The sequence below is a fragment of the Prionailurus bengalensis genome, chromosome A2 (assembly GCF_016509475.1).
Source record: "Prionailurus bengalensis isolate Pbe53 chromosome A2, Fcat_Pben_1.1_paternal_pri, whole genome shotgun sequence".
In the NCBI taxonomy this organism is placed as follows: domain Eukaryota; kingdom Metazoa; phylum Chordata; class Mammalia; order Carnivora; family Felidae; genus Prionailurus; species Prionailurus bengalensis.
In genome coordinates this window covers 60,675,331-60,700,617 of record NC_057348.1, presented here as the reverse complement: position 1 = coordinate 60,700,617, position 25,287 = coordinate 60,675,331, and the positions used below count along the sequence as shown (strand labels likewise).

At 60.2% G+C, this 25,287-nt stretch overlaps 2 protein-coding genes and 1 non-coding gene across 9 annotated transcripts in view; 2 read left to right on the top strand and 1 right to left on the bottom strand.

The window, feature by feature from the left end:
• The window catches only part of CCM2 (CCM2 scaffold protein), a 42,218-nt gene extending 41,977 nt beyond the window's left edge, over window positions 1–241 (bottom strand). For 2 of the 4 annotated variants that reach the window (XM_043588393.1, XM_043588399.1), the window contains exon 1: window positions 90–227. In XM_043588393.1, coding sequence (XP_043444328.1) covers window positions 90–119 — 30 coding nt within the window. In that variant the 5' untranslated portion in view covers window positions 120–227. Of the gene's footprint in view, window positions 1–89 lie in introns of all 4 variants that reach the window. The other 2 variants (XM_043588395.1, XM_043588396.1) reach the window with 2 other exon arrangements.
• A 1,129-nt stretch (window positions 242–1,370) lies between these two features.
• MYO1G (myosin IG) lies at window positions 1,371–25,287 on the top strand. 4 transcript variants are annotated; one of them, XM_043588376.1, is made up of 26 exons: window positions 1,372–2,436; window positions 2,883–7,058; window positions 8,211–8,377; window positions 8,539–8,692; window positions 9,356–12,080; window positions 13,508–13,716; window positions 13,841–13,934; window positions 14,574–14,739; window positions 14,914–14,967; window positions 15,361–15,456; window positions 15,694–15,813; window positions 16,376–16,600; window positions 16,711–16,856; window positions 17,288–17,402; window positions 17,516–17,686; window positions 17,868–17,938; window positions 19,046–19,120; window positions 19,313–19,445; window positions 20,007–20,173; window positions 20,465–20,672; window positions 22,240–22,463; window positions 22,914–23,058; window positions 23,627–23,731; window positions 23,881–23,994; window positions 24,534–24,688; window positions 25,056–25,287. In XM_043588376.1, exons 5-26 carry the CDS (start codon window positions 11,989–11,991, stop codon window positions 25,210–25,212), a joined length of 3,042 nt encoding a protein of 1,013 aa, XP_043444311.1. In that variant the 5' UTR covers window positions 1,372–2,436; window positions 2,883–7,058; window positions 8,211–8,377; window positions 8,539–8,692; window positions 9,356–11,988; the 3' UTR covers window positions 25,213–25,287. The 4 variants fall into 4 exon arrangements, with proteins under 4 accessions (XP_043444314.1, XP_043444311.1, XP_043444312.1 ...); XM_043588377.1 differs by lacking the exon at window positions 1,372–2,436 and having other exon boundaries at window positions 4,804–5,471; window positions 5,856–7,058; XM_043588378.1 differs by lacking the exon at window positions 1,372–2,436 and having other exon boundaries at window positions 5,627–5,943; window positions 6,115–7,058.
• Window positions 7,218–7,349, top strand: LOC122488849. Its single transcript, XR_006298762.1, has one exon. It is a non-coding gene; the product is annotated as a small nucleolar RNA SNORA9 (small nucleolar RNA).

Sequence of the window (25,287 nt, the reverse complement as noted above, 5' to 3'; positions counted from 1 at the left end):
CACCCCCGGCGCCGGCCCTTCCGCCCGGCCCCGGGGTCCAGCTCGCCCCCCGCTCGGCCCCCGGGGGGCGCGCGCCCGCGCACGCTCACCTTTTTGCCCTTCTTGCCCTCCTCGTCCATGTCGCCGCGAGCGGCCCCCGCGGCCCGGCCCGCCCCGGGAGCCCCGCGCCGCCCGTGGCCGCTACATGCTCGCCCAGCCCCGCGGCCGCCGCCGCCGCCGCTCCTGCGCCTCCCGCCCGCGCGGCCGCAGTTTCCGGCCGCGGCCGCCAGGGGACGTCCGCGCCCCGCACCCCGCACCCCGCACTTCCGGGCCGAGGCGCGGCCCCGCCCCGCGCCCCGCCCCGCCCCCACCCCTCGGGGCTGCCGGGGACGCTCCCGGCGCGCCCCGCCCCTTCGCGGCCGCGGGAGCGCGCCTGCCGCGCCCCTCTCCCGCCCCATTGCCCTTCGGGGGGGCTGAGAGCGCGCCTGCCCCACCCCCAGCCCGGGCCCCGCCCCTCAGGGCCGCAGGAGTGGTTCCAACTTTTCAATTCTGCCGCCATCTTTAGGGCAGCCAATTTCCCGGCCTGCCTCGCGCTCGGGAAAGCCGCGCTCCGGCCCAATGGAAACAGGGGGCGGGGCCGGGGAAAGGGGAGGGGCTAGCCATAAGAGCAGGGTGTGGCTGGGGGAGGGGTCGGGCCTGCGAGAAGGGGCGGGCTACCAGGAGGAGGGCGGGCCGGTAGCAAGGTAAAGGCCAGGTGTGGAGAAGAGGCTGGCCTGGTGGGAGGAGCGGGGCTGTAGGGAAGGTGCGTAGCCGGTAGGAAAGTCGGGACGAGAAGGCAAAGGAGGTGGAGCTAGCAGGACGGGAAGGGCGTGGCCTGTGAGATGAAGCCGGGACAGGCGGGGATAGGAGGGGCTAGCTGGAAGGGGCGTGGCTTGCAGGAAGGTGAGAGCGGGGCCTGTAGGGAAGGGACGAGGCAAGAAAGTGGAGAGGGGGGAATGGGAAGGAGGCGGGGCTGGCACGAAGAGAAGGGTGGGGCCTATGAGATGGCGGCGAGGACGGAGGGGTGGTGTGGGGCTAGCGGGAAGGGTGGGCGTGGCTGGCAGGAAGGCGGGGGCGGGCCATGTGAGTTGAGTGCGAGCCGCCGGGTGGGGCGGGGCTAGCGGGGAGGGAGGGCGTGGCTGGCAGGAAGGGGCGAGGTCGGCCGGAAGGTGAGGACAGGAAGGGGAAGGGGGCAGGGCTGGTAGGATACCCAGGACTGGGCCTGCCGGATGGGTGGGCGGGGCCAACGGGAATAGGAAGGCGTGGCTGGCAGGAAGGGAGATTGGGTGCTGGGGGCGGGGCCATCGGAAGGCTTGGGCGGGGCCAGCGGGGCGAAGCCGCTTCCTTTATCTTTCTCAATCTGCGCCTAAATTCGGTCTGCCTCAGCCGTGCCCTTTTCCGCGACTTCCTCTGCTGCAGTGCCTGTGTTGCTCAGACAAGCCCTCAGGAAGGTGGGGATGCAGTAACTAGCAACGCCTGGGTCCTATCAGAACAGTCACCGTAACAGTCAATGACCTTAAGAGTCACCAGGGTAACTGCCGCCTTTTATAGACGAGTCTGGAGAGTCTGGTGGTTTGCCCGCCACGCTGCAAGTGGGAGCCAGCAACAGGAGGACACTATTTTGCCACTAAGCCAAGCTGCTAGCAAGAAAGAGCCTTGCAGCACAGGGGTTCCTGGGTGGCTCTGTCAGTAAAGCGCCCAGCTTAGGCTCAGGTCATGATCTCACAGCTCGTGGGTGGCTCGTGGGTTACAGCTCCGGATCTGGCTGTGTGCTGCCAGCGTAGAACCTCTTTGGATCCTCTCTGTCCCTCCGAGCTCATGCCCTCTCTCAAAAATTAAAAAAAAAAAAAAAAAAAAGTTTAAAAAATGTTTTCAGAACCTTGCAGCACAGCTAGAATGTAAACTGATACCAAACAAACCATTACTTGTCTCCACTGATGTTTTACAATGTTGCTTGCTGCGCCGGTTGTCTGTGTGTTATCTCTAGCTCCGCGTTCACTCTCATTCCATGCACTGCAGGATGGAGCTGGGCCCTCTGAGCGCTCTTCCCCTGCCAGGTGGGCCATTGCAGAGGTGTGCCGGGGAAGAAACCCCCTGGAAGGCAGTGCGGGAGGAAGGGGCTTTGCTGCCCGGCTCCAGTGAGTTCCCTTGCCAGTTGCAGAACGAGAGGCCTCCCCGAAGCCCACCTCCCCGCACCAAGGACGGCTTCTTCTAGCTCCAGGTTCCGCGAGCACCCGACTCCGCGGTGCAGGCTGCCAGCACGCTGCTCCAGCTCCTGCCCTATAGCCGCAAAGGCGCGCCCCTGAACAGCTTTCCTGGCACTCCGGAGGGACTGCCAGACGTCCTGCCAGCGCTTCTCTGCCATTTGGTGAGCTGTAGCTAGGCTATCTCCAAGCAAGTTGGACCTCAGCCCTGGGGGTAAGGAGGTCTCTTCCCCCGGGGGCTTTATCCCAGCCCTCAGAATAGCGGCTCCTTCTTACCTCTACTATTCTCTCCCATTCTTCAGAGCTCTCTTTACTTTTACTGGCCTATCCCTTGGACCCTATTTGAGACAGATACCAAATAAATAGCTGGTCCCTAGCGCTCCCAAAGGTATTCCAGGCCCTTTGGCATATAGAGCAGAGGTGGGGGAAATGATCTTTCAGTCTTACATCTGCCTCGTTTGGCACCCACCCCCGCAAACATGAGCAGTGCAGCCCAGGGCTCCCACCCCAGCACGGAGGTCTGGTCTTCTGGGTCTCCCACTAACGTACCTTTTTCTATACTCTCAGTGGGTGGTGCAGCCCATAACACTACTACAGCTTGCGGTAGCCCATGTTTTAGGAAAAACCACTCTCCTCCTGTGTCTCCTTTACTCTTAACAGCTACTGCTCCTGCAGCGATTCTGACACCAGCTGTGTGACACCAGATCCTGACACCCAGCAATTCTGTGACATCAGCTGGGTATCCCACTGTAACTCACTCTGGCACCATCCACCTGGAGACGGCATCAGATCCACAGGTGGAGGGCTTCATCTTGCAAGACCCCCTACACTTCAGATGCCAACCGCGAGTCCAAAGTGGTATCTGTGCTTCTGACCAATTGCCTATGAATATGAATTGCGGTTCCCATGACCCTCCCTCAGGTGCAATTAACTTGTTAGAGCGGCTCACAGAACTCAGAGAAAGAGTTCACAGACTGTTTACCAACTTATTATAAAAGGATATGACAAAAGCTACAGGTAAGCCTCCAGATGAAAGAGATGTCTGGACCAAGGTATAGGGACGGACACACGGGGGTTCCATGTATCTCCAGGTCACCAATCCACCAGCACCACCATGTGCTCACCAACCCAGGAGCTCTTTGAACCCAGGGAAATAATGAGGACCCACCAAATGAGAACAAGAAAAGGCTATTTGTTCAGAGCCTGCGATAGTGAGGGAGTCACTCCATCACCTGGCCTGGTAGAGGCCCAGAGGCAGCAAGGGAGGGGGAGAGCTTCATGGTGGAAAAGGGGGACTCAGGGGTGCCCTGATGGGGGCTGTGGGCCTGAGGGAGCCAGAGATGAACTCTAGAGAAGTGGGGCATCTCCTGTGTTCGATTTTCTCTGGTTGGTCCTGAGTTGGACCCGGGAACAAAAATTAGGTAAGATGTCAGTTATTGACCGAGTCCTGGCCATCTGGCTTATTTGGACTGTCAGAGGGTATTGTATGGCTTTCTGGGTTGTCACCAGAGCCAGCAGTCCGAATTGCCCCAAGTCTGACTTCGAGCAGCCGGCTTCCTGGGCGGGCTTCTGCAGAGAGGCATTGGTTTTGGGCAGGCTGCTGCAGACCGTGGGCCTATTTTCATAAATGGTCTGGCCACTGGCCTCTTGTATATTCAGTTTCTCATAATAGGCACTGATGAGCCAGTGCAGTGTTAACAGAAAACATTTCTCCCAAGGTCACAACTCAGCTGTGAAGTGTCCTGACAGCCTCTTCCTTCTTACTGGTAACCTCCATAGCCTGCTCTGTGGCCCCACCTCATGAACAAAAATACCTAAGACCCAGTTACTAAGTGGTCCACACTTCGTGACAGCAACCATCTGAAGATGGCCCTCACTTCCCCTCTCCCCTCCTCAGAATTATTCAGTGCAACCCAAAACCTTACAAAATTCCCTCTCCAGTCTCCTCATGAGACACAATGGAGAAATCTCTAGGGTTCTCTCTTTGCAACAGGTTAATAAACCAGACCTGGTCTATTAGGTTTATCCCTAGTGGACTTGACTGTTGGGCATTTTCACCCATCTTCTCCTCCACTCAATCTTTGGATGCAGTTTTTCCCTCCTCCAGCCCCAGAATACTTTGTGTGTCCTGGTGCTAGAGTTAATTAGCTAGAGTTAATGTTAGGATATTTCCTCTACTAGACTGTAAGGCCCTTTAGAGACTGTGTGGGATTCCTCTTTGTGTCCGAGTTCTAATGAGACAAATGATGTGCACCTGGCCAGACAAAGATGGACACAGTCTCCCCTGGCTAAGCTCTCGAGTGTTCAAGAAAGCCCTGAACAAGTGAAGATTTATCTTCAACTGACCCTCTCAAAGACAGTTTTCTATGGACTCATGTCTTGGCTAGATTCCAGCTAATTGGTGTGGGTTTTGTTTGTTTGAAGTTTATTTATTTTGACAAAGAGAAAGAGCGTGTGCACACACACACACGCACACACATGCACACACGGCACTTGAGCAGGGGAGAAGCAGAGAGAGAGAGGGAGAGCGATAATCCCAAGCAGGCTCTGCACTGTCAGTGCAGAGCCCGACTGGGGGCTCAAACTCACGAACTGTGAGATTGTGACCTGAGCCAAAACCGAGAGTCAGATGCTCAACAGAGAGAGCCACCCAGGTGCCCCCCCTTTTTTTAAGTGAATCTTTTCACTGTTCTGAAGGCTGACTTCAGTGTTTTCTTTCTTGTCCCTCTCCCCCATCCAGGATCTCCCTCATGAGACTAAAGAGCACATAACTAACGAGAGGTCTCCAAGTTGTTCTTGGACACATGCACCTCATACCATGCTGTGCCCATGACAAATCCAGTGGGTTGATTTACTCAGCAAAGAAAAGAATTTCAACTCACTTCGAGTGAATTCTCTTTGTAATTTCAAGTTTCCAGGCCTGTAAATGATAAAGGACCAAACCAACTCTAGATTGTGACAGTCCCTGTGGAGTACAGCCACCCTGAGTGGCCTCCTGTGGAAGAGACCCCGCCAGCTCCCCGTTGACATTTCCTTGGCTGTAACTCCTTATGTATTCTTCCAGAGCCAAATTGGTAATATTCTTTTCCAGGCATATATCCCAGTTGGCTTGGAAGAATAGTGGAGTTATTCTTTGGAGATGTGGATTTGAAGAAAGTTCTTTTCGATAGTCTGTTAAGTCGTTAAATTGATGCTGAGAGGTCTGTCTCCCTTTGTGCCTGTCTCATGCACCCTCCCTGTACAACTCAAGTGAGCTTTGGTTCTATGGTATTTAATGTTTCGGCACCCTTTTTGTTTTAGGTGTATTTATTTATTTGGCGGGAGGCAGAGATAGAAAGAATCCCAAGTAGGCTTAGAGCCATCCGTGCAGAGCCCAATATGGGTCTCAAACTCACTAACTGGGAGGTCATGACCTGAACCGAAGTCAGATGCTTAACTGACTGAGCCACCCAGAAGCCACTGGCACTTTCTTATTCTTTGGAAAACAGTTTCCATAGAGCATCATCTCCTCTCTAGTGAATTTTGTTATGATTTTAGAAAGAAGCTCTTCTCTTTCCGTCCTGGGGAGAGCCCACCTTTTTTGGTCACACATATACACCCACACCCTCACACCGTTTCTCTATCTCGTGGCAGACTCACGGAAGGCAAACAGCACCAAACTCTTGAGCTAGAAAAACCTAGCCTTCCAGGAGATCATGAGCAAGCCTCCTAACCTCTTTCGGTAAATGTTATTTTCCATGTGAGCAATCTGGAAGTAAAACTCCTGCCCCATCTCATGAGATTTAATAAAATACATAATGGGATTCGTATACGCTGAAGTGCTTGAATGGAATTAGCAGGTGCCGTAAGTAAAATGAGTTTCGAGCACTGCTCAGCTCTTCTTTACTTACAGAACTCCGTTCTCTCCTTGCGAGCCTGATCCCTGATCCCACACCCCCGAACGTGCAGTCCGTGCCCCCGGTCCCCTCGGAGAAGGCCCTAAAATCTCCGACCAGCCGCACCCTTTCCGGCTTCAGTACCTTCCCCGGCGCGGCCCTCCCAACCCAGTCAAGCGCTCCACAAAAGCAGAAGAGAAGGAAATACTTTTATTTCAGCGAAAGAATAGACCGGGACGGGCTGCGCACCACGGGCAAACCGCTCACGGGAGGCGACGACAAAGAAAGCGCTCTCGCGCTCAGCCCAGCGGGACCGGCCCTGCCCGCCGGCCGTGCGCCCTCCCCGCGCCGGGACCCCGGATCCCTGAGCCGTCAGGGACACCACTCGAGCGGAGAGGGCCGTGAGGCGGAAAAGAGGTGTGCGCACCCCGACGGGAGCGGACAGGACGCGGGCCCCCCACTCCACGCCCCCGCGGCCCCGGACAGCCGTTACCCGACTTCCGCCCGCGTCCTCCCGGTGGCCGACTTCCGGCGCGCTGCGTGACGTCATTGCGGCCGGCTTCCGGCGCGCTGACTTCTGCTCGGCGCTGCCATGTGTCGCTGGCGACAGGAGGCTGCCGGGCGGCCTGGGCATCCGAGGCCATCGCGGGTACCCGGCGGCGCTCGCGCCCTGCTAAGGCCAGAGGAGGATCGGCCGTGGGGGCAGCGCCGCGGGGATGGGGTCGCGGCCGGGGGCGGCGTCCCGGCGCCGGCTGACCGCGTGTCCTCCTCGCGGCGCTGCCTCGGGGAAGTGACGCCGCTCACGCCGCTGCTCCCCGGCCGACGGCGCCCGCCACCCCGCTTTCACCGGAAGCCCTTGCGGAATCCGCCGAGTGTGCCCGGGGGTCTCGGCCCGCCGTTCCGGAGACTGATCGCAGCTGGAGAGTACTTGCCGGGAAGACTGGCAGGAGGGCAGCTCTGGGTAATGACCGGTCGTACGGATGTTTCTCTGTTCTTGGAAGTTGAGGGAGTTCCGCTCAGGAGCTCCAGGGTCGTGGGGGACAGCGTTGAAGGTAGCCCCTCCCGTCTGGTCTGCAGGCCGGGCCGGTGCCCCAGGCCTAGGGGCTTTCGGGCAGGTGAGCGGCAAGCCTCCAGCGTGCCTGGGTCTGGGGTGGCCCCGTGCATTCCTTCAGTGCTTGCAAGAACATTGGGAAACGGTTTGAGGCCTTGCCCTGCTCCATCCAGAGCAAGGTTATAGACATTTCGAACAGATGACCGCGTTTTTTCCATTTCTGATGTGCTGCACGTTGTAAACATCTGCAGTTGCCACGTGAGTTTAGAGGAAGTAAAGTTTCAAATCCGGGTTTTTATTCACTGCTCACCTGGCAGGTGCTCAGGAGACACACCTTTGGCAAGTGGCTACTGTTGGAGACCATGCAGCTCACAGAACGTTCACATCTACAGAAGTTATTGTGGATTTGGGGGTGTTTGCTGTGTTCACGCTCGCTGCAGATTTTATTTCATTGTCCTTAAAAGCCTTGCAAAAGTTGGAAATGAAGTTTAGGGGGAGTGGTAAAGGGGGAGCCTCCGGGAATGATGAGTGGAAAACAGTGCCAGACGAGCCCGGTGGGATGGATGGATGGATGGGATATCACAAGTTGTAGGAAAAAAACGGTGAAATTCTGCAGTGGGGCTGCTGGAGGGTGAAGCCAGCGTGTGCTCATCTTAAAGGAGGGCACCCCTGTTGGTCTTTGTTCTTCCCCCAGTTCAAATCCTTGGGGACCCCCGAGAGGTGGTCTTGGGTCCAATATGGAACAGGGGCCCACGTCCAGGGTTGCCCAGCCAGAAACTGGCAGATCGTGATTGCACAGCAGGCCTCTCCCACCCTACTTACTGTCTGCCCTTTTCCAGATGCCAGACCCAGAGGGAGGAGTGGAATCTGGAAGCGGGTGGGAAGCTTAGGTGGGAGGGGAATGCCTGGGGTGTCCTGGCCTTGGTGGAGGGCTGTTGGGTGCTGTCAGGGATCGGCAAGTGTGGTCATGGCAGGGCAGCATAGCTCCTCTGGGTGGCCGGGTCACACCACGTCTCCTCTGAAGGTTGAGGCTTTCAGCAGACTTGGGATCTGCCTCTTCAGTCCACGTGCAGACGCTGACCACACCGGCCTCGAGGACACACTCAGTCTCCTGTTTCTGCGGTCCTGTGAGCAAGGCGTTGACTGAACTCCGGCCCATCTTCAGATGTTCAAATAGCAGCCAGCTTTGGGACATACAAGGGAGTGCCTCCTTCTGGGGCAGAGAGCAGGTAAAAGGCTTGGCTTTCCTGTAACACGCAGCCCTCCCTGTGTGTGGGTGTCTTCCAGCTCCCCTGGTGGGAATTGGGGCTGGGGGAAGATGCCGACGCCCTGACTGCTGCTGCTGAGAAGGGTCAGCTCTGTAATCAAAGGGCCTTGTGTGCCCTACCAGCATGCTTGAAACTGGCGGGCCACCTTGTCACCCTGCCCAGCACATGACAGTACTGTCCGCGGTCCCCCAGTGTGTCAGCCACTGCAATCCCAAGACGCAAGAGCCCTGAGAGATGGCCTCGGTGGCTGCCAAGCCATTCCTGGCATCTGCAGTGGTGAGTGTGCTGGAGAGGTCTGTCTTCACTTCACCTCTACTAATTTCCCTGAGTTCCCTGAGTCCCCTGCCCCAGAAGTTCAAAACCATCAACTTATTCTGATCTTCCCATATTGAAAATCAGATGATGGAGTCCCAGAAAGATTAATTGCTTTCAAGCTCACGAGACTATTTTTGAACGATAGTGATCTGATACCTGGACTCCTCAGGCCCTGATTCTTTGGCACGGTGTTGATTGCCTTGGTGGTTTTGGATTCGACCTGCAGCCTTTTCCCCAGGAACCTCCGGGGTTGGTGGTGTGCTGGCCTGGGAAGGCCAGGCTGCTGCTGAGTCCCATCACAGGGCTGCTTAGCTCACGGTGTGGCCAGGGGTGTGGATCCTGGTCCAGTTCTGTCCCTGCCTCTATGGCAACTGACATTTGGGAGTCCCTGGCTGTGCTCAAGTTAATTTTTCACAGCAGGCCTCCAAGTCCCTCCTCCTCCTGCCTGAAGGTGTGACCTCACCACAGACATGCCCTTGTGCTGCTCCCATTCTCAAAGCAGGTACGAGTCCTGGCATGCTCCCCTTCATGGAGGCAGCTGGAATTTTTTGTTTTCTGCCCAGGCTGGGGTCAGGGTGGCCTGGGGCCTGGTGTGCGACTCTAACTGGCGTTCTCTGATCTCAGGTTTGGATGCCGCTGCGCTGTCTGCTTCCAAAACAAGGCTCGTCGCTGTCATTGTGACCCCGGCCCCTCTGACAGCTCCTGTGTGGGAAGATGGGGATAGTTAATAAAATCTTTTCAGTGTGTGGTTCAGCCCGGAGGGGTCTCCTTTCTTGTCACTCCTGTCTTTGCAAATGGCTGTATAGGTGATGGGGCGCCAGCCCCCTACCATCAGGAGCTTTACCTGGAGCCTCAGAGCAGCCTCTGCTGCCTTGACGGACTTCCTTCCCTCTAGTCCCCACCAGCGCGGTGAGACCTGGGTGTGGGGCACATCTTCACACCTGCACACACATGCAGGTGGCCAGGCCCATGTGTGGGCTGACACTCAGTGTGAGCAATGCACACACAGTTGACTTGTTGGAAAACTGACGCCGGCCCTCTGGTGGACTACACCTGCCCGCTCCCAGGTTTAGGGGTTTATTTAGCTCACGTTGGTGAGGCTATTGGCAAGGAATGTCAGCAGGCCCGGCTTGCATCAGAAAACATGTGCGGTCATGCATGCGGTCAGTCTGTTAACTGATAGTGTGAATGCACAGTGCCCACAGGTGTAACTCCAGGCCACACCAGAAGTGTACTTTCTGGGAGGAAACCCCCGGGGTGGAGGGGGAAGAGGGGGCGGTGGCTGACAAGGTGCCCTCCCTGGTGGGGCCTTCCCTGCAGCAGCCTGCGGTTCGGTACGCCCTCCCCAGTCAGGTGGGTGTAAATCTTTTTTTTTTTTTTTTTTTTAACGTTTATTCATTATTGAGAGACAGAGCATGAGTATGGGAGGGTCACAGAGAGGAGGAGACTGGGAATCTGAAGCAGGCTTCAGGCTCCGAGCTGTCAGCACAGAACCTGACACGGGGCTCAAGCTCACAAACGACGAGATCATGACCTGAGCCAGAAGTCAGACACAACCGACTGAGCCACCCAGACACCCCAGATGGACGTAAATCTTGAGTGATCCGGGAACCTGCCAGGGAGAAACCAAAAAGATCAAGGGCATCAGCAGGGGCCAGGGTGGGGCCGGGAAGGAGAGGGACCTGGCTGAGGGAGGCATCTTGGAACTTCCGCTGACCCCATGAGGTCAGAAGAGTGAAACACCCCCTGTGCTCCTGCTCAATGCCCCAGCTGAAATCCCACAAGGAGTTTGTTGTGCCCCCCAAGATGGGGAGGCAACCAGGAAGGGAAAGGACTTGGTGTGATGTCATCCCCATCTCCAGATAAGACTGGTTAGGCCCGAGGTCACACTGACAGCCCATAAAGCCCATAGCAAGCTCTGCCCAGGGGCCAAATCCCCAAGCTCAGGATGGTCTTGACATTTCTACCAGGAAAAACCCAAAGAGAACTATCCAGTGATGTGAAAATTGATTCCGTTCAGGTTTTTGTGTCCCTGGAATTTCAGACCTCACCTGAGTTCCTCTAGTGTTAATGCATGCCAGGGGACGGGGGACCCCATGGGTTGGAGATTGGGGAAGTGACATCCTGGGTCAAGATTCTCCTGAGTGCTGGTGTGGAAAAGCCCTTCAAAAGCACCAGACCTGTCTTGATGGAAGGGCCAGGCCAACAGCTCCCAAGAGAAGAGGGTGTGCAAGGGTGCCCGCCCAGTTTAATCAGGCATTTGAATAAGCATTTCCCAGTCTTACTAGGTTGTATTCATCTTCATGAATTTGAGGGGCAAAAAAAAATCCCTTAACTTGCATGTCGGTTACTGCAGAGTTCATAAAGTGGGTTCATTGAAAGGCAGTTAAACAGACTAGTTTTTGAGTACAGGCCCCCGAAAGCATCCCACGGATGACTCAATTTTGGCCGATACTCTGGCCTCCGCATGACCCAGCGGGTGGAGACAGAACTGTCCGCCTGGAGGATGCCATGGGGTCAAGGAGGCTGGAGACAAATCTGAGCCAGCCGGTCTGCCCATTGTAGAGAGCTCTCTACTATTCCTGATACTACTGAAGGGATAGGCCGGGGGAGGGGGGGACAGGCTTCCTGTGGCACCTCAGCCTCAGCCTCAGCGTGAGGATCCCAGGCCACCAGCCCTGTGGTGTGGTGCAGTCTGACCTGGAGCAGGTGTGGCCTTGCACAATTACATCCTGGTGTGGCCTTGCACAATTACAAGAATGTTATTCTAGACCCCGGCCCCAAGCTCTGGGCCTCAGCATTCCCCACTCTTAATCAAGATACAAGGTACCCACCCTAAAACGCACCTAGTGTTGAGCTCTGAGAGTTCACACACATGGGGTTGGCAGCCATGACCACGTCAAGCCACACGAGTGACCCTCCCCCCTGCTTGGGCCAAGGCGTGGGCGTAGAGACCACAGAGGGTCCAAGCTTACTGAGGCAGTCAGCAGAAACCTTCCAGAGCCCCCAGTGCCTCCACCATCGGGAGACCGCCCTCTGGGTGGGGGAACCAGGAAGCAAGGGTGAAAGCCCCTCTCGGGAGGGAGTGGCAAGGGGGGAGGGCAGCCCCTCCCCAGGGCCAGAACCCACTTCCTCCTTTACCACACGCGCCCAGGGAGACAGGCCCGGAGGGCTGGGCCTGCTCCCAGCACCCTCCCCTCTGTCCCTCTGCACAGGAAGGTCGGGGCCACCTGGCCCGGGTGCCTCCCGCCAGCAGGATGGATGAGGAAGGCCCTGACTGCGGCAAAGCCGACTTTGTGCTTTTGGACCAAGTGACCATGGAGGACTTCATGGAAAACCTAAAGCTCAGGTGAACGCAGGGCACCGGGCCCCCTCCCCCACCCCCAAGCTCCCTGGTCCCTGTCAGCCCAGGTTGGGGGGGTGGTGCTTACATACACACACACACACACACACACACCCGGACCGCTGTCTGGGTGACTACAGGGGGACCTGGCCGGGCACGAAGGACAGTCCTCCCAGGGCGAGGGTGGCCAGCCAGTGATGGGCCGGCTTCCCAGACCCCTGCCTTCCACACAGTCTGGCTGCCTTCTGCCCCCTCCTGCCCGGCAGGGACTGGGAGGGACCGGCAGGTGCCAGCCCCGACAGGGCACACAGTCTCTCAGGCTGGCCAGGGATCGTGCTGGGCCCTGCCCCCCCCCCCCCGCCCCGAGGGAAGCGAGCAGGCCCTGTCCCGGGGTGTAGCTGAGATGATGCTCAGGGGGGCGCATGGGGTGTTGCAGGGCGTGGCTGCTAGAAGTGACATGGGGTCTGATTTGCCCTGCAGGAGCCAGGGGATAGGGAGATGGGGTGGCCGCCAGGACCCGGACAGCTGGACGGCCAGGGGGAACAGAAGGCGGCTGTGGAGCTGGGGGGCACCACCCGCCCGGCACACATTGTTGAAGGAGGAGGACAGGAGAAGAGCTATTTTGTCCAGGGCTAAGCATAACCTCACTTCATTCTGACAACCTAGCCCATGAGATGGGAGGGCATCCCCAGCTCCATTTTCACGATGGAGCACTGAACCCGGCCACATGGTTCGCAGGGGGCAGATCGGGCGACAAGAGGGTGTGTGGAGGGAGCTGAGCTGAGGGACTCCCTCTACTGAGGCGGCAGCAGAGGAAGAGGAACCCCTGACAGGGACGGGCCACAAGCTGCTGGGGCAGGGCGGGTCCCAGACCGCTGGGGAGCAGGCAGCCCCGGGTGCTTCCCAGGGCAGAAAGGTCAAGAGGGGGAGGGATGTAGGTCTTGGTGGGGGGTCCCGAAAGGAAGGGCTGAGAGGTCTGAGGACGTGCAGGGGGAGGGGCCGCAGCCCTAGGCCCCCTCCCTGCACTCCTCCCCAGTCCCAGCCATCTGGGTGGGGCTGGGCGGGGGCCTCAGGACGGAAGCAGCCCGAGTCTCCTCCCACTGCCTCCCAGCCCCTTTCTCCTCTCCGACCTCGACCACCTGGCTCCACCTTTCCCAGTGTGGCCTTGGCAAATCGGCCTTTCGTGAAGTGGGTGGTCCTGATTCCTGGTACCCCCGTGGAGAGCAGCGTGGACCCCAACGTGACCCTGCAGCAGGGGTGGGGTTCCGGCAGGAAGGCACCAGGAAGTCTCAGATCACCCCGCACCCGCTTCCCACTCTCAGCCCTGGGGTGGTCTAGGGCCCCTCCAAGGCTCCCCACAGCGGCCCACGGCCCCAGCACCTGGGTGTACAACCCCAGTCCTGAGCGCTGAGGCCCAGCCCCTCCTGTGCCAGGTTCGAGAAGGGCCGCATCTACACCTACATCGGCGAGGTGCTGGTGTCCGTGAACCCCTACCAGGAGCTGCCCCTGTACGGGCCTGAGGCCATCGCCAAGTACCAGGGCCGTGAGCTCTATGAGCGGCCGCCCCACCTCTACGCTGTGGCCAACGCCGCCTACAGGGCGATGAAGCGGCGGTCCAGGGACACCTGCATTGTTATCTCGGGTACGTGCCCCGTCGCCAGGGCCCAGGTAGCCTAGCCTCCCCGGACCCGGTGGAGGGGGGTGCACAGGGAACCGGTCAAGGGGAGCAGCTGCTAATTCTGTCTGACTGTCCGTCTGCCCGGCAGGGGAGAGTGGGGCAGGGAAGACAGAGGCCAGCAAGCACATCATGCAGTACATCGCTGCCGTCACCAACCCCAGCCAGAGGGCAGAAGTGGAGAGGTGAGAGCAGGGAGAGCTGGCCAAGGGGTGGCTCTGGGTGTAACGCCTAGAGGGGAAGACCCATAAGAGTTCAGTGGGCTCATCTGTCAGGAGGGCTCCAGGTGACCCGCGCAGGCCCTCTCAACCCCAGGGGAGGCAGGCCCAGTGCCAGGGGGATCCACCGCCAGGAACATGAAGAGGCAAGGTGCACAGGGCCGACAGACAGGCGCTGGGCCCTCAGGCTGACCCCACAGAAGGGAGTAGTTGCCCAGACGGTCAGGAAGGGCCTGGCCCGGATGAGGGCCCGCCTGTCCACCTCCTTGCCCGCTGCTTACCGGCTGTGACTAGTGGGGCCACGTGGGAGCAGCTTCCTGTGTGAGAGCCCCAGTTCTTCCTGGGCCCTTCCTGTCGAGAGGGCCAAGGTGGAGTTCCGGGGGCTGGGGGCCCACTGCTGGAAATTCTGGGCCACCCCGGGACTGGAGGTGCATGGAGGTGCAGGGCGGGGTGTGCTGTCCTCCCTGCAGGCTGCAGGTGCCTGGGAGGCAAGGAGGTGCACTTCCGAGAGCACCTGGCAGGTGGCCTTCCCAGCCCGCAAGATGGGAGGCGGCAGGCAGGGGTGCCGGGTCTGCGGCCTCCAGCCTGGCCCCCCTGCCCCGCCAGGGTCAAGGATGTGCTGCTCAAGTCCACGTGCGTGCTGGAGGCCTTCGGGAACGCACGCACCAACCGAAACAACAACTCCAGCCGCTTTGGCAAGTACATGGACATCAACTTCGACTTCAAAGGAGATCCTGTCGGGGGGCACATCCACAGCTACCTGCTGGAGAAGGTGGGCCCTGCTGCCTGGGGTCCGGGGGCAGGACGCACTTTCTGGGAGGTGCCAGGCTCTGAGGGGGCCCCCTCTGCACCAGGCCTGCCTCACCCACTCTGCCCGCACCACCCTGGGGGCTCTGGGAGGGGTCCCCTGCGTGGGGCCAGGGCCCAGCTGCCCTTCTCTCCTCAGTCTCGGGTCCTCAAGCAGCACGTGGGCGAACGGAACTTCCACGCCTTCTACCAGGTGAGCCAAAGCAGGGGTGTAGTGGCGCCCAGGAAGGCCTTCCGACTGCCCCACCCACAGCCCATTTCCCTCCCGGTCTCCCTTCTGCTGTGATACCGCCAGTTCCCTACCCACCCTGCGGCTGGGGAGCTCCCTGGACACCATCGGGACGGTGTCTACACTGGGTGAGGCCCCCTGGATAGGATCTTCCTGGACTCTGGTGGTGTTTATATCATGCCTGACTGCTGAAGCGGGATATTTCTGTACTCCCATGGTGTCTACAGCATGTCTGACCGCTGGACTCAGGCAGTGCCACACTGTCAATGAACTCCCTCGGTTTTGTCTTCCTGCACGTTTGCGGGGGGAGTCCTTGGAGTTCGGAGGGCCTGACGAAGGGGTGTGCCTGACCTCCAGGTCCTGCGGGGCTGTGAGGACTCACAGCTGGAAGACTTGCACCTGCAGAGGAACCCCGCCCTGTACAGCTTCACCCGGCAGGGAGCGGGGCTCAATGTGAGTGGGGGTGGGGCTCCACAGGAGCACCAGGGTGCCCAGGCTCCATGGCGCCAGGTGCCAGGGCACTGGGTATAGGCAGGCGGCAGGACCACAGAGGCCCCGATTTGACGGGGATCCACGGGGAGGAATTGGGGGCTTTGCGTGGGGAGGGGTGCAGCAGGTGAGCAGGCAGGACAGGTCAGAGGCATCACGGGCTCAGCGTGGCACCGGGAGGCTGAGCCCCTCCGTCTGCAGCCCTTGGACAGTGACGAGAGGAGCCACCACCAGGCAGTGATGGAAGCCATGCGGGTGATCGGCTTCAGTCCCGAGGAGGTGGACTCCGTGCGCCGGATCCTGGCCGCCATTCTGCACCTGGTGAGCCCGGCTAGGGGCTGAGGGCCCGTGGTGTCCTAGGGCCACCCCTGGAGGAGGAGACTGGCCTCTGGCAGTCCAGCCCCATAGCCAGCCCTCTCCTGGAGGCCGCCCCAAGCTGGGGGTTTTGTGTGCCCACGTACGGGTCAGGCCTGCAACATGCCACGTCCGTGTCTGGCAGGTGAGCCTGCACTCAGCAGGCTCAACAAAGCTGAGCATCCTGCGGATGCCTCTTGCACCTGTCATTTGAGGTCTGTGTGGCTTTAGGCAGTTGCTCCACCCCTCTGAGCCTCTCTGTGAGGTGGCTTGAAGAGCAGGGGGCGCAGAGGGTGCAGGAGGACGCAGCAGGACCACGGATGTAATGTTCTGGGTGGGAAGCCTTGGAGAAGGCTCTACTGTGCGCTGTGGACCACTCCCTCATCTGGGGCCACTCCCCTGGCAGAAGCCAGGCCCCCCCACACCCCTATCCCTGCCTGTCCTTTCTTCTCCCTGGGTAGAGGTGTGCAGGCAGGCTCCTCTGAGATCTGGGACGGGGAGCCTGACTGTCATGGCTCGCTATCACCAGGGAAACATCGAGTTTGTGGAGATGGAGGAGGGCGGGCTGGAGCAGGGGCATGTGGCCGTGGCCGAGGAGGTGTTGGTGGACCACGTGGCCGAGCTGACGGCAACGCCCCGGGAGTCAGTGATGCGCTGCCTCTTGTCTCGCACTGTGGCCTCAGGAGGCAGGGAGCTCATTGAGAAGGGGCACACGGCTGCAGAGGCCAGCTATGCCCGGGACGCTTGTGCCAAGGTACTCTGGGGGCAGGCTGTGGGGAGGGAGGCGGGGACACCCAGGAGGCCTTCCCAGAGGAGGCAAGGACAGACGCAGCTCAAAGCAGCTGGCTCCTGGCCTCCCCCCAGGCAGTGTACCAGCGGCTGTTTGAGTGGGTGGTGAACCGGATCAACTGTGTCATGGAACCCCGCGGCCGGGACCCCCGGCGTGACGGCAAGGACACAGTTATCGGCGTGCTGGACATCTATGGCTTTGAAGTGTTCCCTGTGAACAGGTGGGCGGCCCAACCACCGCATCCCACGCTCTGACCCCAACCTCTAGGGCCGCCTTAGTCCCACGGAGCTCCGCAGGGCTAGGGAGCAGGATGTGCGGCGTCTGTCTATCTCAGCTGGTCCCTAGCCCCAGGCTCATGCCCCCGAGTGTGCCTCAACTGTGCTTCCCATCCAGTGGTGCCCAAGAAGGCAAGATTTGGGGCTTACTTCCCCTGGCCATGACTCCCAAATCCACTCTGGAGCATTGGCGGGGGGGGGGGGTGATCTGGAGTGGAAGATGCTCCCCCACAGTGGGGCGCCTCGGGGGAACTTCAGGGGAGCTATTCCGGGAGGGGCCGCCGTGGGTGCATGGGCTCTACACAGAGCAAACAGCCCCAGACGGGCCGGCAGGGCGAGTGCAGGGCATAACCGCAGGTCCCTCCACTGCCCGCAGCTTCGAGCAGTTCTGCATCAACTATTGCAACGAGAAGCTGCAGCAACTGTTCATCCAGCTTATCCTGAAGCAGGAGCAGGAAGAGTACGAGCGGGAGGGCATTGCCTGGCAGAGCGTGAGTGCCGGCAAGGGTGTGTGGGGGCCATGGGGGGCGGTGCGCACGGGGGCCCTGGGGCACTGAGTGGCCCAGGCTCACGGGCACACTTGGAGACGCCAGCTGCTCTGCAGGTGGACTACTTCAACAACGCCACCATCGTGGACCTGGTGGAGCGGCCCCACCGTGGCGTGCTGGCCATGCTGGATGAGGCCTGCAGTGCCGCGGGCACCATCACTGACCGTATCTTCCTGCAGAGCCTGGACACGAACCACCGCCACCATGCACACTACACCAGCCGCCAGGTGCTCCTCTGCCCCCTGCGGCCGCCCCCGCCCCACCTGTCCCCAGCTGGTCCCTGTCTGAGCCCCACAGGCACCGTGCTGCCTGTCTTGGTGGGACCTTGGTGGCCGGGCCTCCCCTCAAGGACGGTCTTCTGTGCCAACCCCTGCCCTGTGCCTTGACCCTGGCCCGCCCCCTCCCCAGCTTTGCCCCACAGACAAGACCATGGAGTTTGGCCGAGACTTCCGGATCAAGCACTATGCAGGGGATGTCACGTAAGGCCCTCTCACCATTTTTTTTTTTTTTTTTTTTTTTTTTTACTTTTTCTTAGTTTATTTATTTAGTTTGCGAGAGAGAGTACAGCAGGGGAGGGGCAGAGAGAAGGAGAGACACATTCCCAAGCAGGCTGTCAGCACAGAGTCAAGTGTGGAGCTTGAACTCATGAACCTTGAGATCATGGCCTGAGCTGAGATTGAGAGTCGGACACCTAACCGACTGAGCCACCCAGGCACCCCATCTCCCCTTCTTGCACACTTGAGACGTGCCTGTCAGCAGGTACATAAGTGAAACGCATGAAATGGAGGTTTTAAGATCAGAGCTCTCAGTCCTGCCTGCACCATAGAATCCTCTGGAAGCTTTAAAAGATGCTCTCATCTAGGCCCCACCCCATGCTGGTGCTGGGGGAGGGACACGCTATTATGGAGGCATCCTCCCTGGAGGTGCAGGTTGGGAGCTGGGGGTAGGGCGCAAAGGGGCCAAAGTCAGTGTTTCCAACAAGCTCAGTACCAATGCCCGCGGAGTCCTTCAGAAATCTCCGTGCTATTTTTACAAATTTACCTGTTGCTCACCTCATCCTGACTGGGACTTGAGGTGGCCCACAGGGAGAGGCACAAGTGTCTACTTGTCCCTCACAAGGACAAGAAGCGGAGAAGACAGTGCAGCCAGAGGTCAGACCCCATGCCCGCAGCCTTTGCCGGAGCCCCAGGTGGAGCCAAGAGTTTGGCCCTGAGCGATTTCTAGCCTTTGTCATCAAAGGGCAAGACAAGGAATCTGAGGTTCTTGGTGCCACAGTCAAAACAGACCAATGAGTCAGGAGTTCCTCATTTAATTGCTGCCACTGATACTTACAGAAACTCAGTAGGCGCTGTTCTGAGCATGTGATGTGTATCAGGGCACAGACGGGTTGTCACTGGTCCCAGGCCACACAGCACGTATGCACTAGAGCCAGGGTTCAGTGCCGTGGGCACAACCACCGACTCATATTCCTGGAGGGAGGCTCTCAGAGAGGGGAGTCTTATGTGGGTGTTGGAGGGGAGAAGGGGGGAGGCTGGTGGGGACTTCCTGGGGCTGTCAGAGGCCCCTCACCAGCCCTGCCTCTGCAGGTACTCAGTGGAGGGCTTCATCGACAAGAACAGGGACCACCTGTTCCAGGACTTCAAGCGGCTGCTATACAACAGGTGTGTGGGCCAGAGGTGCAGGCGGAGCCCCAGGGCTTCAAGCACGACATGCTTTCAGACGCCCAGGTCTGACACCCGCCTCATGGGCTGACAGCCTGAGGTTTAACACGGAGGCCACAAAGCTTACCAGTGGCAGAGCTGGGGCGGGGCTGCCCTCCAGAGGGCGGCTGGGGATGTGGCCTGTGTTTGCAGCTCAGACCCCACCCTGCGGGCCATGTGGCCAGACGGGCAGCAGGACATCACAGAGGTGACCAAGCGCCCCCTGACAGCCGGCACCCTCTTCAAGAACTCCATGGTGGCCCTGGTGGAAAACCTGGCCTCCAAGGTACTGCCTCCTGCCCCTGCCCCCGCCTTGGATCTTTCCAGGTCCTTCTGTCTGTGCCTGTGCATCAAACTGCAACCCCCCCCCCCCCCCCGGCCGACTTCTGCACATCTTGGGAAAGGTGGTGTTCACCTCCTGCAGTGAGCTGCACCCCACCCCCACGCCCACCCCCACCAGCCAGCAGGAACCCGCCACAGTGCCAATGACATGTCCTGGGCTGGGCTGAAGCCTGAGTAAATTCGTGGTTTGAAGCCTCTTTCCTGTCCCCACTGCCTAGTGCATGGGCGGGACTCACAGGGACAGGAAAGCAGCTTCTTGGGGAGCTCAAAGTCAAAAGGGACCTCAGGAAGACCCCAGAGCCTGCTTAGCCACAGAACATCTGGACATTCAGCCTGGCCTCTGTGGAGGCAAGAGGGAGGCCGGCACAGCCCCTCAGCCTCCCCTTTCCCCTGCAAGAGCCCCTTCCCATACACACAGTGAGGGAGTGGGGCAGGGGGCACACCTGCCAGGTGGCCGGGTGGGGGGGCTGACGCTGGTCTCCCTGAGTGTCCTCTGTCGTGGCAGGAGCCTTTCTACGTCCGCTGCATCAAGCCCAATGAGGACAAGGTGGCCGCAAAGCTGGACGAGGGCCACTGTCGCCACCAGGTCGAGTACCTGGGGCTGCTGGAGAATGTGCGTGTCCGGAGGGCTGGCTTTGCTTCCCGCCAGCCCTACCCTCGGTTCCTGCTCAGGTACCACTCCCTGTGACTAGGAGCCCCATCCCCCCAGTGTCTGTCCCCCACGGGCTCCAGTGAGGAGTCTGAGGGGTAGGCAGAGGGTCCCAGACGCAGCCAGGGTCCCTCAGACGCAGACACACAGGACACTGGCAGCGAGGACCCTTGCAGGACAGGGGACAGGGTGGCCGTGGGCTGGAGTGAGTGGCATGTGGGGCGGTGGCATGGGCCAGGTGTGACAGGCCAGCGTGGGGCGGCTCCACACCTGTCCCTAGAGCATGGCGCCCACCGCCCCGTCCTGCATCACAGGTACAAGATGACCTGTGAGTACACGTGGCCCAACCACCTCCTGGGCTCCGACAGGGCAGCCGCGAGTGCCCTCCTGGAGCAGCATGGGCTGCAGGGCGATGTGGCCTTTGGCCACACCAAGCTCTTCATCCGCTCACCCCAGACTTTGGTCACACTGGAGCAGAGCCGCGCGCGCCTCATTCCCATCATCGTGCTGCTGCTGCAGAAGGTGTGCCCAGCTGGGTGCCCACCATGGAGAGTGTGGGGAGAAGGGTGTTCACCTTGGGGGGAGGCGGGAATGGGTGTGCACCTTGGGGGGAGGGGGGAGGGGTGTGCACCTGGAGGGGGGAGGGATGTGCACCTGGAGGGGGGAGGGGTGGATGTGCACCACCTGGAGTTGGGGGTGTGCGTGCACCAACGGCCCACAGGCACACCTCCAGGCACCACAGGAATCCCCTTTAGCCAGAGACAGACCAGGACTAAAACTGACTTAATCAAAAAGTATGGCTGTGGTTCAGTTCACCTCAGTTCTTGAGGCTGTCGGTTCCAGGTTGGGGTGGATCCAGGTGCTCAGAACAAGATTTTTAGGAATCTGGCTGCCATCTTTTTACCTTCCTTTTTTTTTTTTTTTTTTTTTTTTTTTTTTTTTTTTTTACTTTTTTCTTCTTTATTCTAAAAGTCTTGGGACCTGGACAAAACCATGCATGCTGGTGCTCCAAACTCCCCCACCTACTCCCCGCAATCAGTTGTGTCACCCTGTGACCAGTGTGGTTTTCTGCAGATACCTGCACCCCACCTCAGTTCTGTTCAAGCAAATCATTTTGTTTCGAGTCGTTTCAGGATGTGTTTCTAAAGGATGGGGATGCCGCCGTGTCTCTCCCTGTTTAACATTTTAAACCTACTGAAAAGTCAACAGATTTCTCTGATTACTTACTGTCCACCTGGACTGCTACATCCTGTGCCCTCTACCCCACCTCTGTGCGTCTGTCCCCACACCCACATTCAGACACTCATACATGTGTATTTCTGTTTTCCTGAATTCTATAAAGTAATGACACCCCCAAATATCTCAGCACACATATCCTAAGAACAAGGATGTCAAACCGTGCTGACCTTAGCAGACAAGAAACCTAACGCTGATAAAACATCATCCGTATATCTGAATCACATGCAGCCTGTGTTCAGGTTTCCACAAATGTCCCACTATTACTTCTCACATCTTTACAAACCCAGCCAGTGACAACACACTGCATTTAATAATTGTTAGCTTTGCTCTCTCTCCTAACACATAGGGACCGTTTTTAGGAACAGGACACAATACCTCTGTCACAGAAATGGGACTCAGGAGGCTCACACTGGGTCCTTGTGGCCCCATGTTTCCAGGGCTGTCCACAGTGCCATCCATCCTGTCCTCCATCTGTTTGAGTCTGGGCTGCCTGCTGTGGGGCTCCAGTCTGGGTTTTCATGGTTGTATTCTTGGGGTGCCCCCCATCTTGGGGCCTCCTGGGGTTGGAGGTCAGACCTGGGCCAGCTCAGCTCAGCGCCTCGTGGGGGGGGGAAGCACCCACACCTGCGGGTGTCGGATCTTCCGTCTAAGGGTGTGCAGCGGGAGCTCTCCCAGGGGTCAGGCAGAGGCCCCGACAGGCAGGGCCGTGTGCCCACCTGGGAAGCAGCCTGCCGCCAGGTGGAGGTGGCCCCTGGGTGACACAGACAGGTCAGCCTTGCCCAGCAGCAGGCTGTGGGTGGAGGGGGTGGGGGTCTGGCTGGGACTGATGAGAGCCTGGCTGGGCCCCCAGGCATGGCGCGGCACGTTGGCCAGGTGGCGCTGCCGGCGTCTCCGGGCCGTCTACACCATCATGCGCTGGTTCCGGAAGCACAAAGTGCGCGCTCACCTGGCGGAGCTGCACAGGCGCTTCCAGGCCGCGAGGCAGCCCCCCTTGTACGGCCGGGACCTGGTCTGGCCGACGCCCCCTGCTGTGCTGCAGCCCTTCCAGGACACCTGCCGGTTGCTGTTCTGCAGGTGCGAGCCCTCATCCCCACCCCTGTGCTCTCCCCCACGCAGCTAGCGCCCACTGAACCCCCGGTGCCAGTCACCTGCACCTCGCAAGCCCCATTTCATAAGCGGGAAAACAGGAGGCCGTGCACATTAGCTGGGTCCCCACACCCCCATGGTCATCAGCAGAGCCCCGAGGTCTCCTTGCTGGAAGCCTGCAGAGGACGGTGGCTGGCTGGGGCCAGGCAGTGGGGGAAACAGCATCTGAGTAGAGCTCTGAAGGTTGGGCAGGAGTTCTCCGGGAGGGAGCCTCAGCAACTGCTGTGCTCAGACCAGGGAGGCTGAAACACAGGGCAGCCAGGGCCAGGCTGAGAGGCTGGGCCTTGTCCCATGGGGGAAGGGAGTAGAGGCCATGCATGTGAGTTCTGGGGGGCAGGACCTGGGATGGGGTCCATCTGACCACCAGGTTCCCTTCAGGTGGCGGGCCCGGCAGCTGGTGAAGAACATCCCACCTTCAGACATGGCCCAGATCAAGGCCAAGGTGGCTGCCATGGGGATCCTGCAAGAGCTGCGGCAGGACTGGGGCTGCCGGCGGGCCTGGGCCCGGGACTACTTGTCCTCTGTGAGTGCTGAGCCAAGGAAAGGCTCAAGGCTAGACCTTGCTGGTGTCCACCCCCAGTGTCCTCTCCCAGGGCTTGGCTGTCCAGCCGGCTTGGAGGCCATGCCCCTCTGCCAGCCCCTTGCCTCTGAAGTTTCAGCTTTCCACCCAGAACCAGCTGGCCTGGGCTTTACTGAACATGGTCTCCTCCACCCTCTGTCCCCACCCCCACCCCCTTCTTGGGCTCATGCACCCCTATGCCATGGCTCCCCTTGGCCCTCACACAGGCACCGGGAGCTGTGCCCCTGGCCCCATTCTACAGGGGATGAAGGCCAGGGGCTCAAAGTTTTCCCTGGTCCCGTCTGGCCCCTGCCATCCCAGCTTCTGGGCTGGTGGGCAGCAGTGGAGGGCACAGGCCTATAGAACCTGGGGCTGCACTGGTCCGTGCAGGGGGGCCCCCAGAGAACCCAGGGGAGGCTGCACAAGGCCTCACTCAGCTTGGCTTCCAAAGCAAAGGGTAGCCGTGTGGATTCACCAGACTTGCTGCTGGTCAAGCAAGGACCTCCCTCAGGCAGGCCCCATCTGTCCTCAGGCCACCGACAACCCCACAGCCTCTGGCCTGTTCGCCCAGCGACTGAATGCTCTCCGCGAGAAGGACGGCTTTGGGACTGTGCTCTTCTCCAGCCACGTCCGGAAGGTGAGAAGTGGGGCCGGAGAGCCGCAGCCCAGCCCAGCCCAGGGTGGAGGTTTCGGGAGCTGTCAGCTCCACCCCGGTCCGTGAAAACCCGGGCCCAGGGAGAGGAGGCCCTGGGGCGCGACAGGACCCCCAAAGCACCCGTCCCGCAGGTGAATCGCTTCAACAAGAGACAGGACAGGGCGCTCCTGCTCACTGACCGGCACCTTTACAAGCTGGACCCGGGCCGTCAGTACCGGGTGATGCGGACCGTGCCCCTGGCCTTGGTGAGCCCCGTGGGGGTGAGGTGGGGGCTTCTGCGGCGCCCCGCCCCTCGAGCCTACCTAGGAAGACCTGAGCTTTCTAGAACTCAGCATCAGCTCGGGATGGTGGGAAAGGCAGGGACCGAGCCGCGGGGCCCTCTTCCCCGCACCCCTGTCTCCTGTCCCACCATGCTCTTGCCCCTGTGGGGGAGGGGGTGCTGTAACCGCGTGGGGGCCCACCTGGTGCGTTGGCCACGCCACTGGCGCCGGTTAGACATTAATGGGTGGAGGGCAGAAGGTTCAGCGTCCCGCCACGCCAGCACACTCAGGGTGAGAGCCACAGGGCAGTGGTGGCACCGGGTTAGAGGCGCCCTTCGAGAACATTCCACCCTGTTCTGGAGCAAGTTCTTGGGAGCAGCGCCTGGGCCAGTCCTCCCCTTTGGGGCGGACCCGGGGCGGGAGCCCGGGCGGGGCGGGGGGCGAGGGGGAGCTCGCAGGGGCCGCAGGGACAGCCGGGTGGGGAGGGGGTGGGCGGCTGAACCTAGCTAGCCCTCGCTGAGCAGGTGACCGGGCTGAGCGTGACCAGTGGGCGGGATCAGCTGGTGGTGCTGCACGCGCGGGGCCAGGACGACCTAGTCGTGTGTCTCCACCGCTCCCAGCCGCCGCTGGACAACCGCGTCGGGGAGCTGGTGGGGGTGCTGGCAGCGCACTGCCAGGGGTGAGTCGGGTGCGCGGGGGGGGGGGGGGGGGGGGGCTCTTCCAGGGGTGAGTCCAGGGCGCGGGGGTGGGGGGGTGCACTGGCAGGTATGAATCCGGGGCGCGCGGGGGTGGGGGGCACTGCCAGGGGTGAGTCCGGGGCGCGCGGGGGTAGGGAGCCACTGCCAGGGGTGAGTCCAGGGCGCGCAGTGAGGGGAGCACTGCCAGGGGTGAGTCCTGGGGCGCGGGGAGCTGGGCACTGCCAGGGGTGAGTCCTGGGGCACGGGGACAGGGGGCGCACTGCCAGGGGTGAGTCCCGGAGCGCACAAGGGAGGGTGCTGCGCCGCGGATCCCGCCCCGCCCCTGACGGCCCTCCCGCCCGGATTCAGGGAGGGGTGCGCCCTGGAGGTCCGTGTCTCCGACTGCATCCCGCTGAGCCAGCGCGGGGCCCGGCGCCTCGTGTCAGTGGAGCCGAAGCCCGAGCAGCCGGAGCCAGATTTCCGCTGCAGCCGCGGGGCCTACACCCTCCTCTGGCCGAGCCGCTGACCCGCCGGCCTAGCCCCGCACCACCCCCCCCAACGCCAGCCCCGCAACGCACAATAAAGGAAGCGTGTCTCTGCC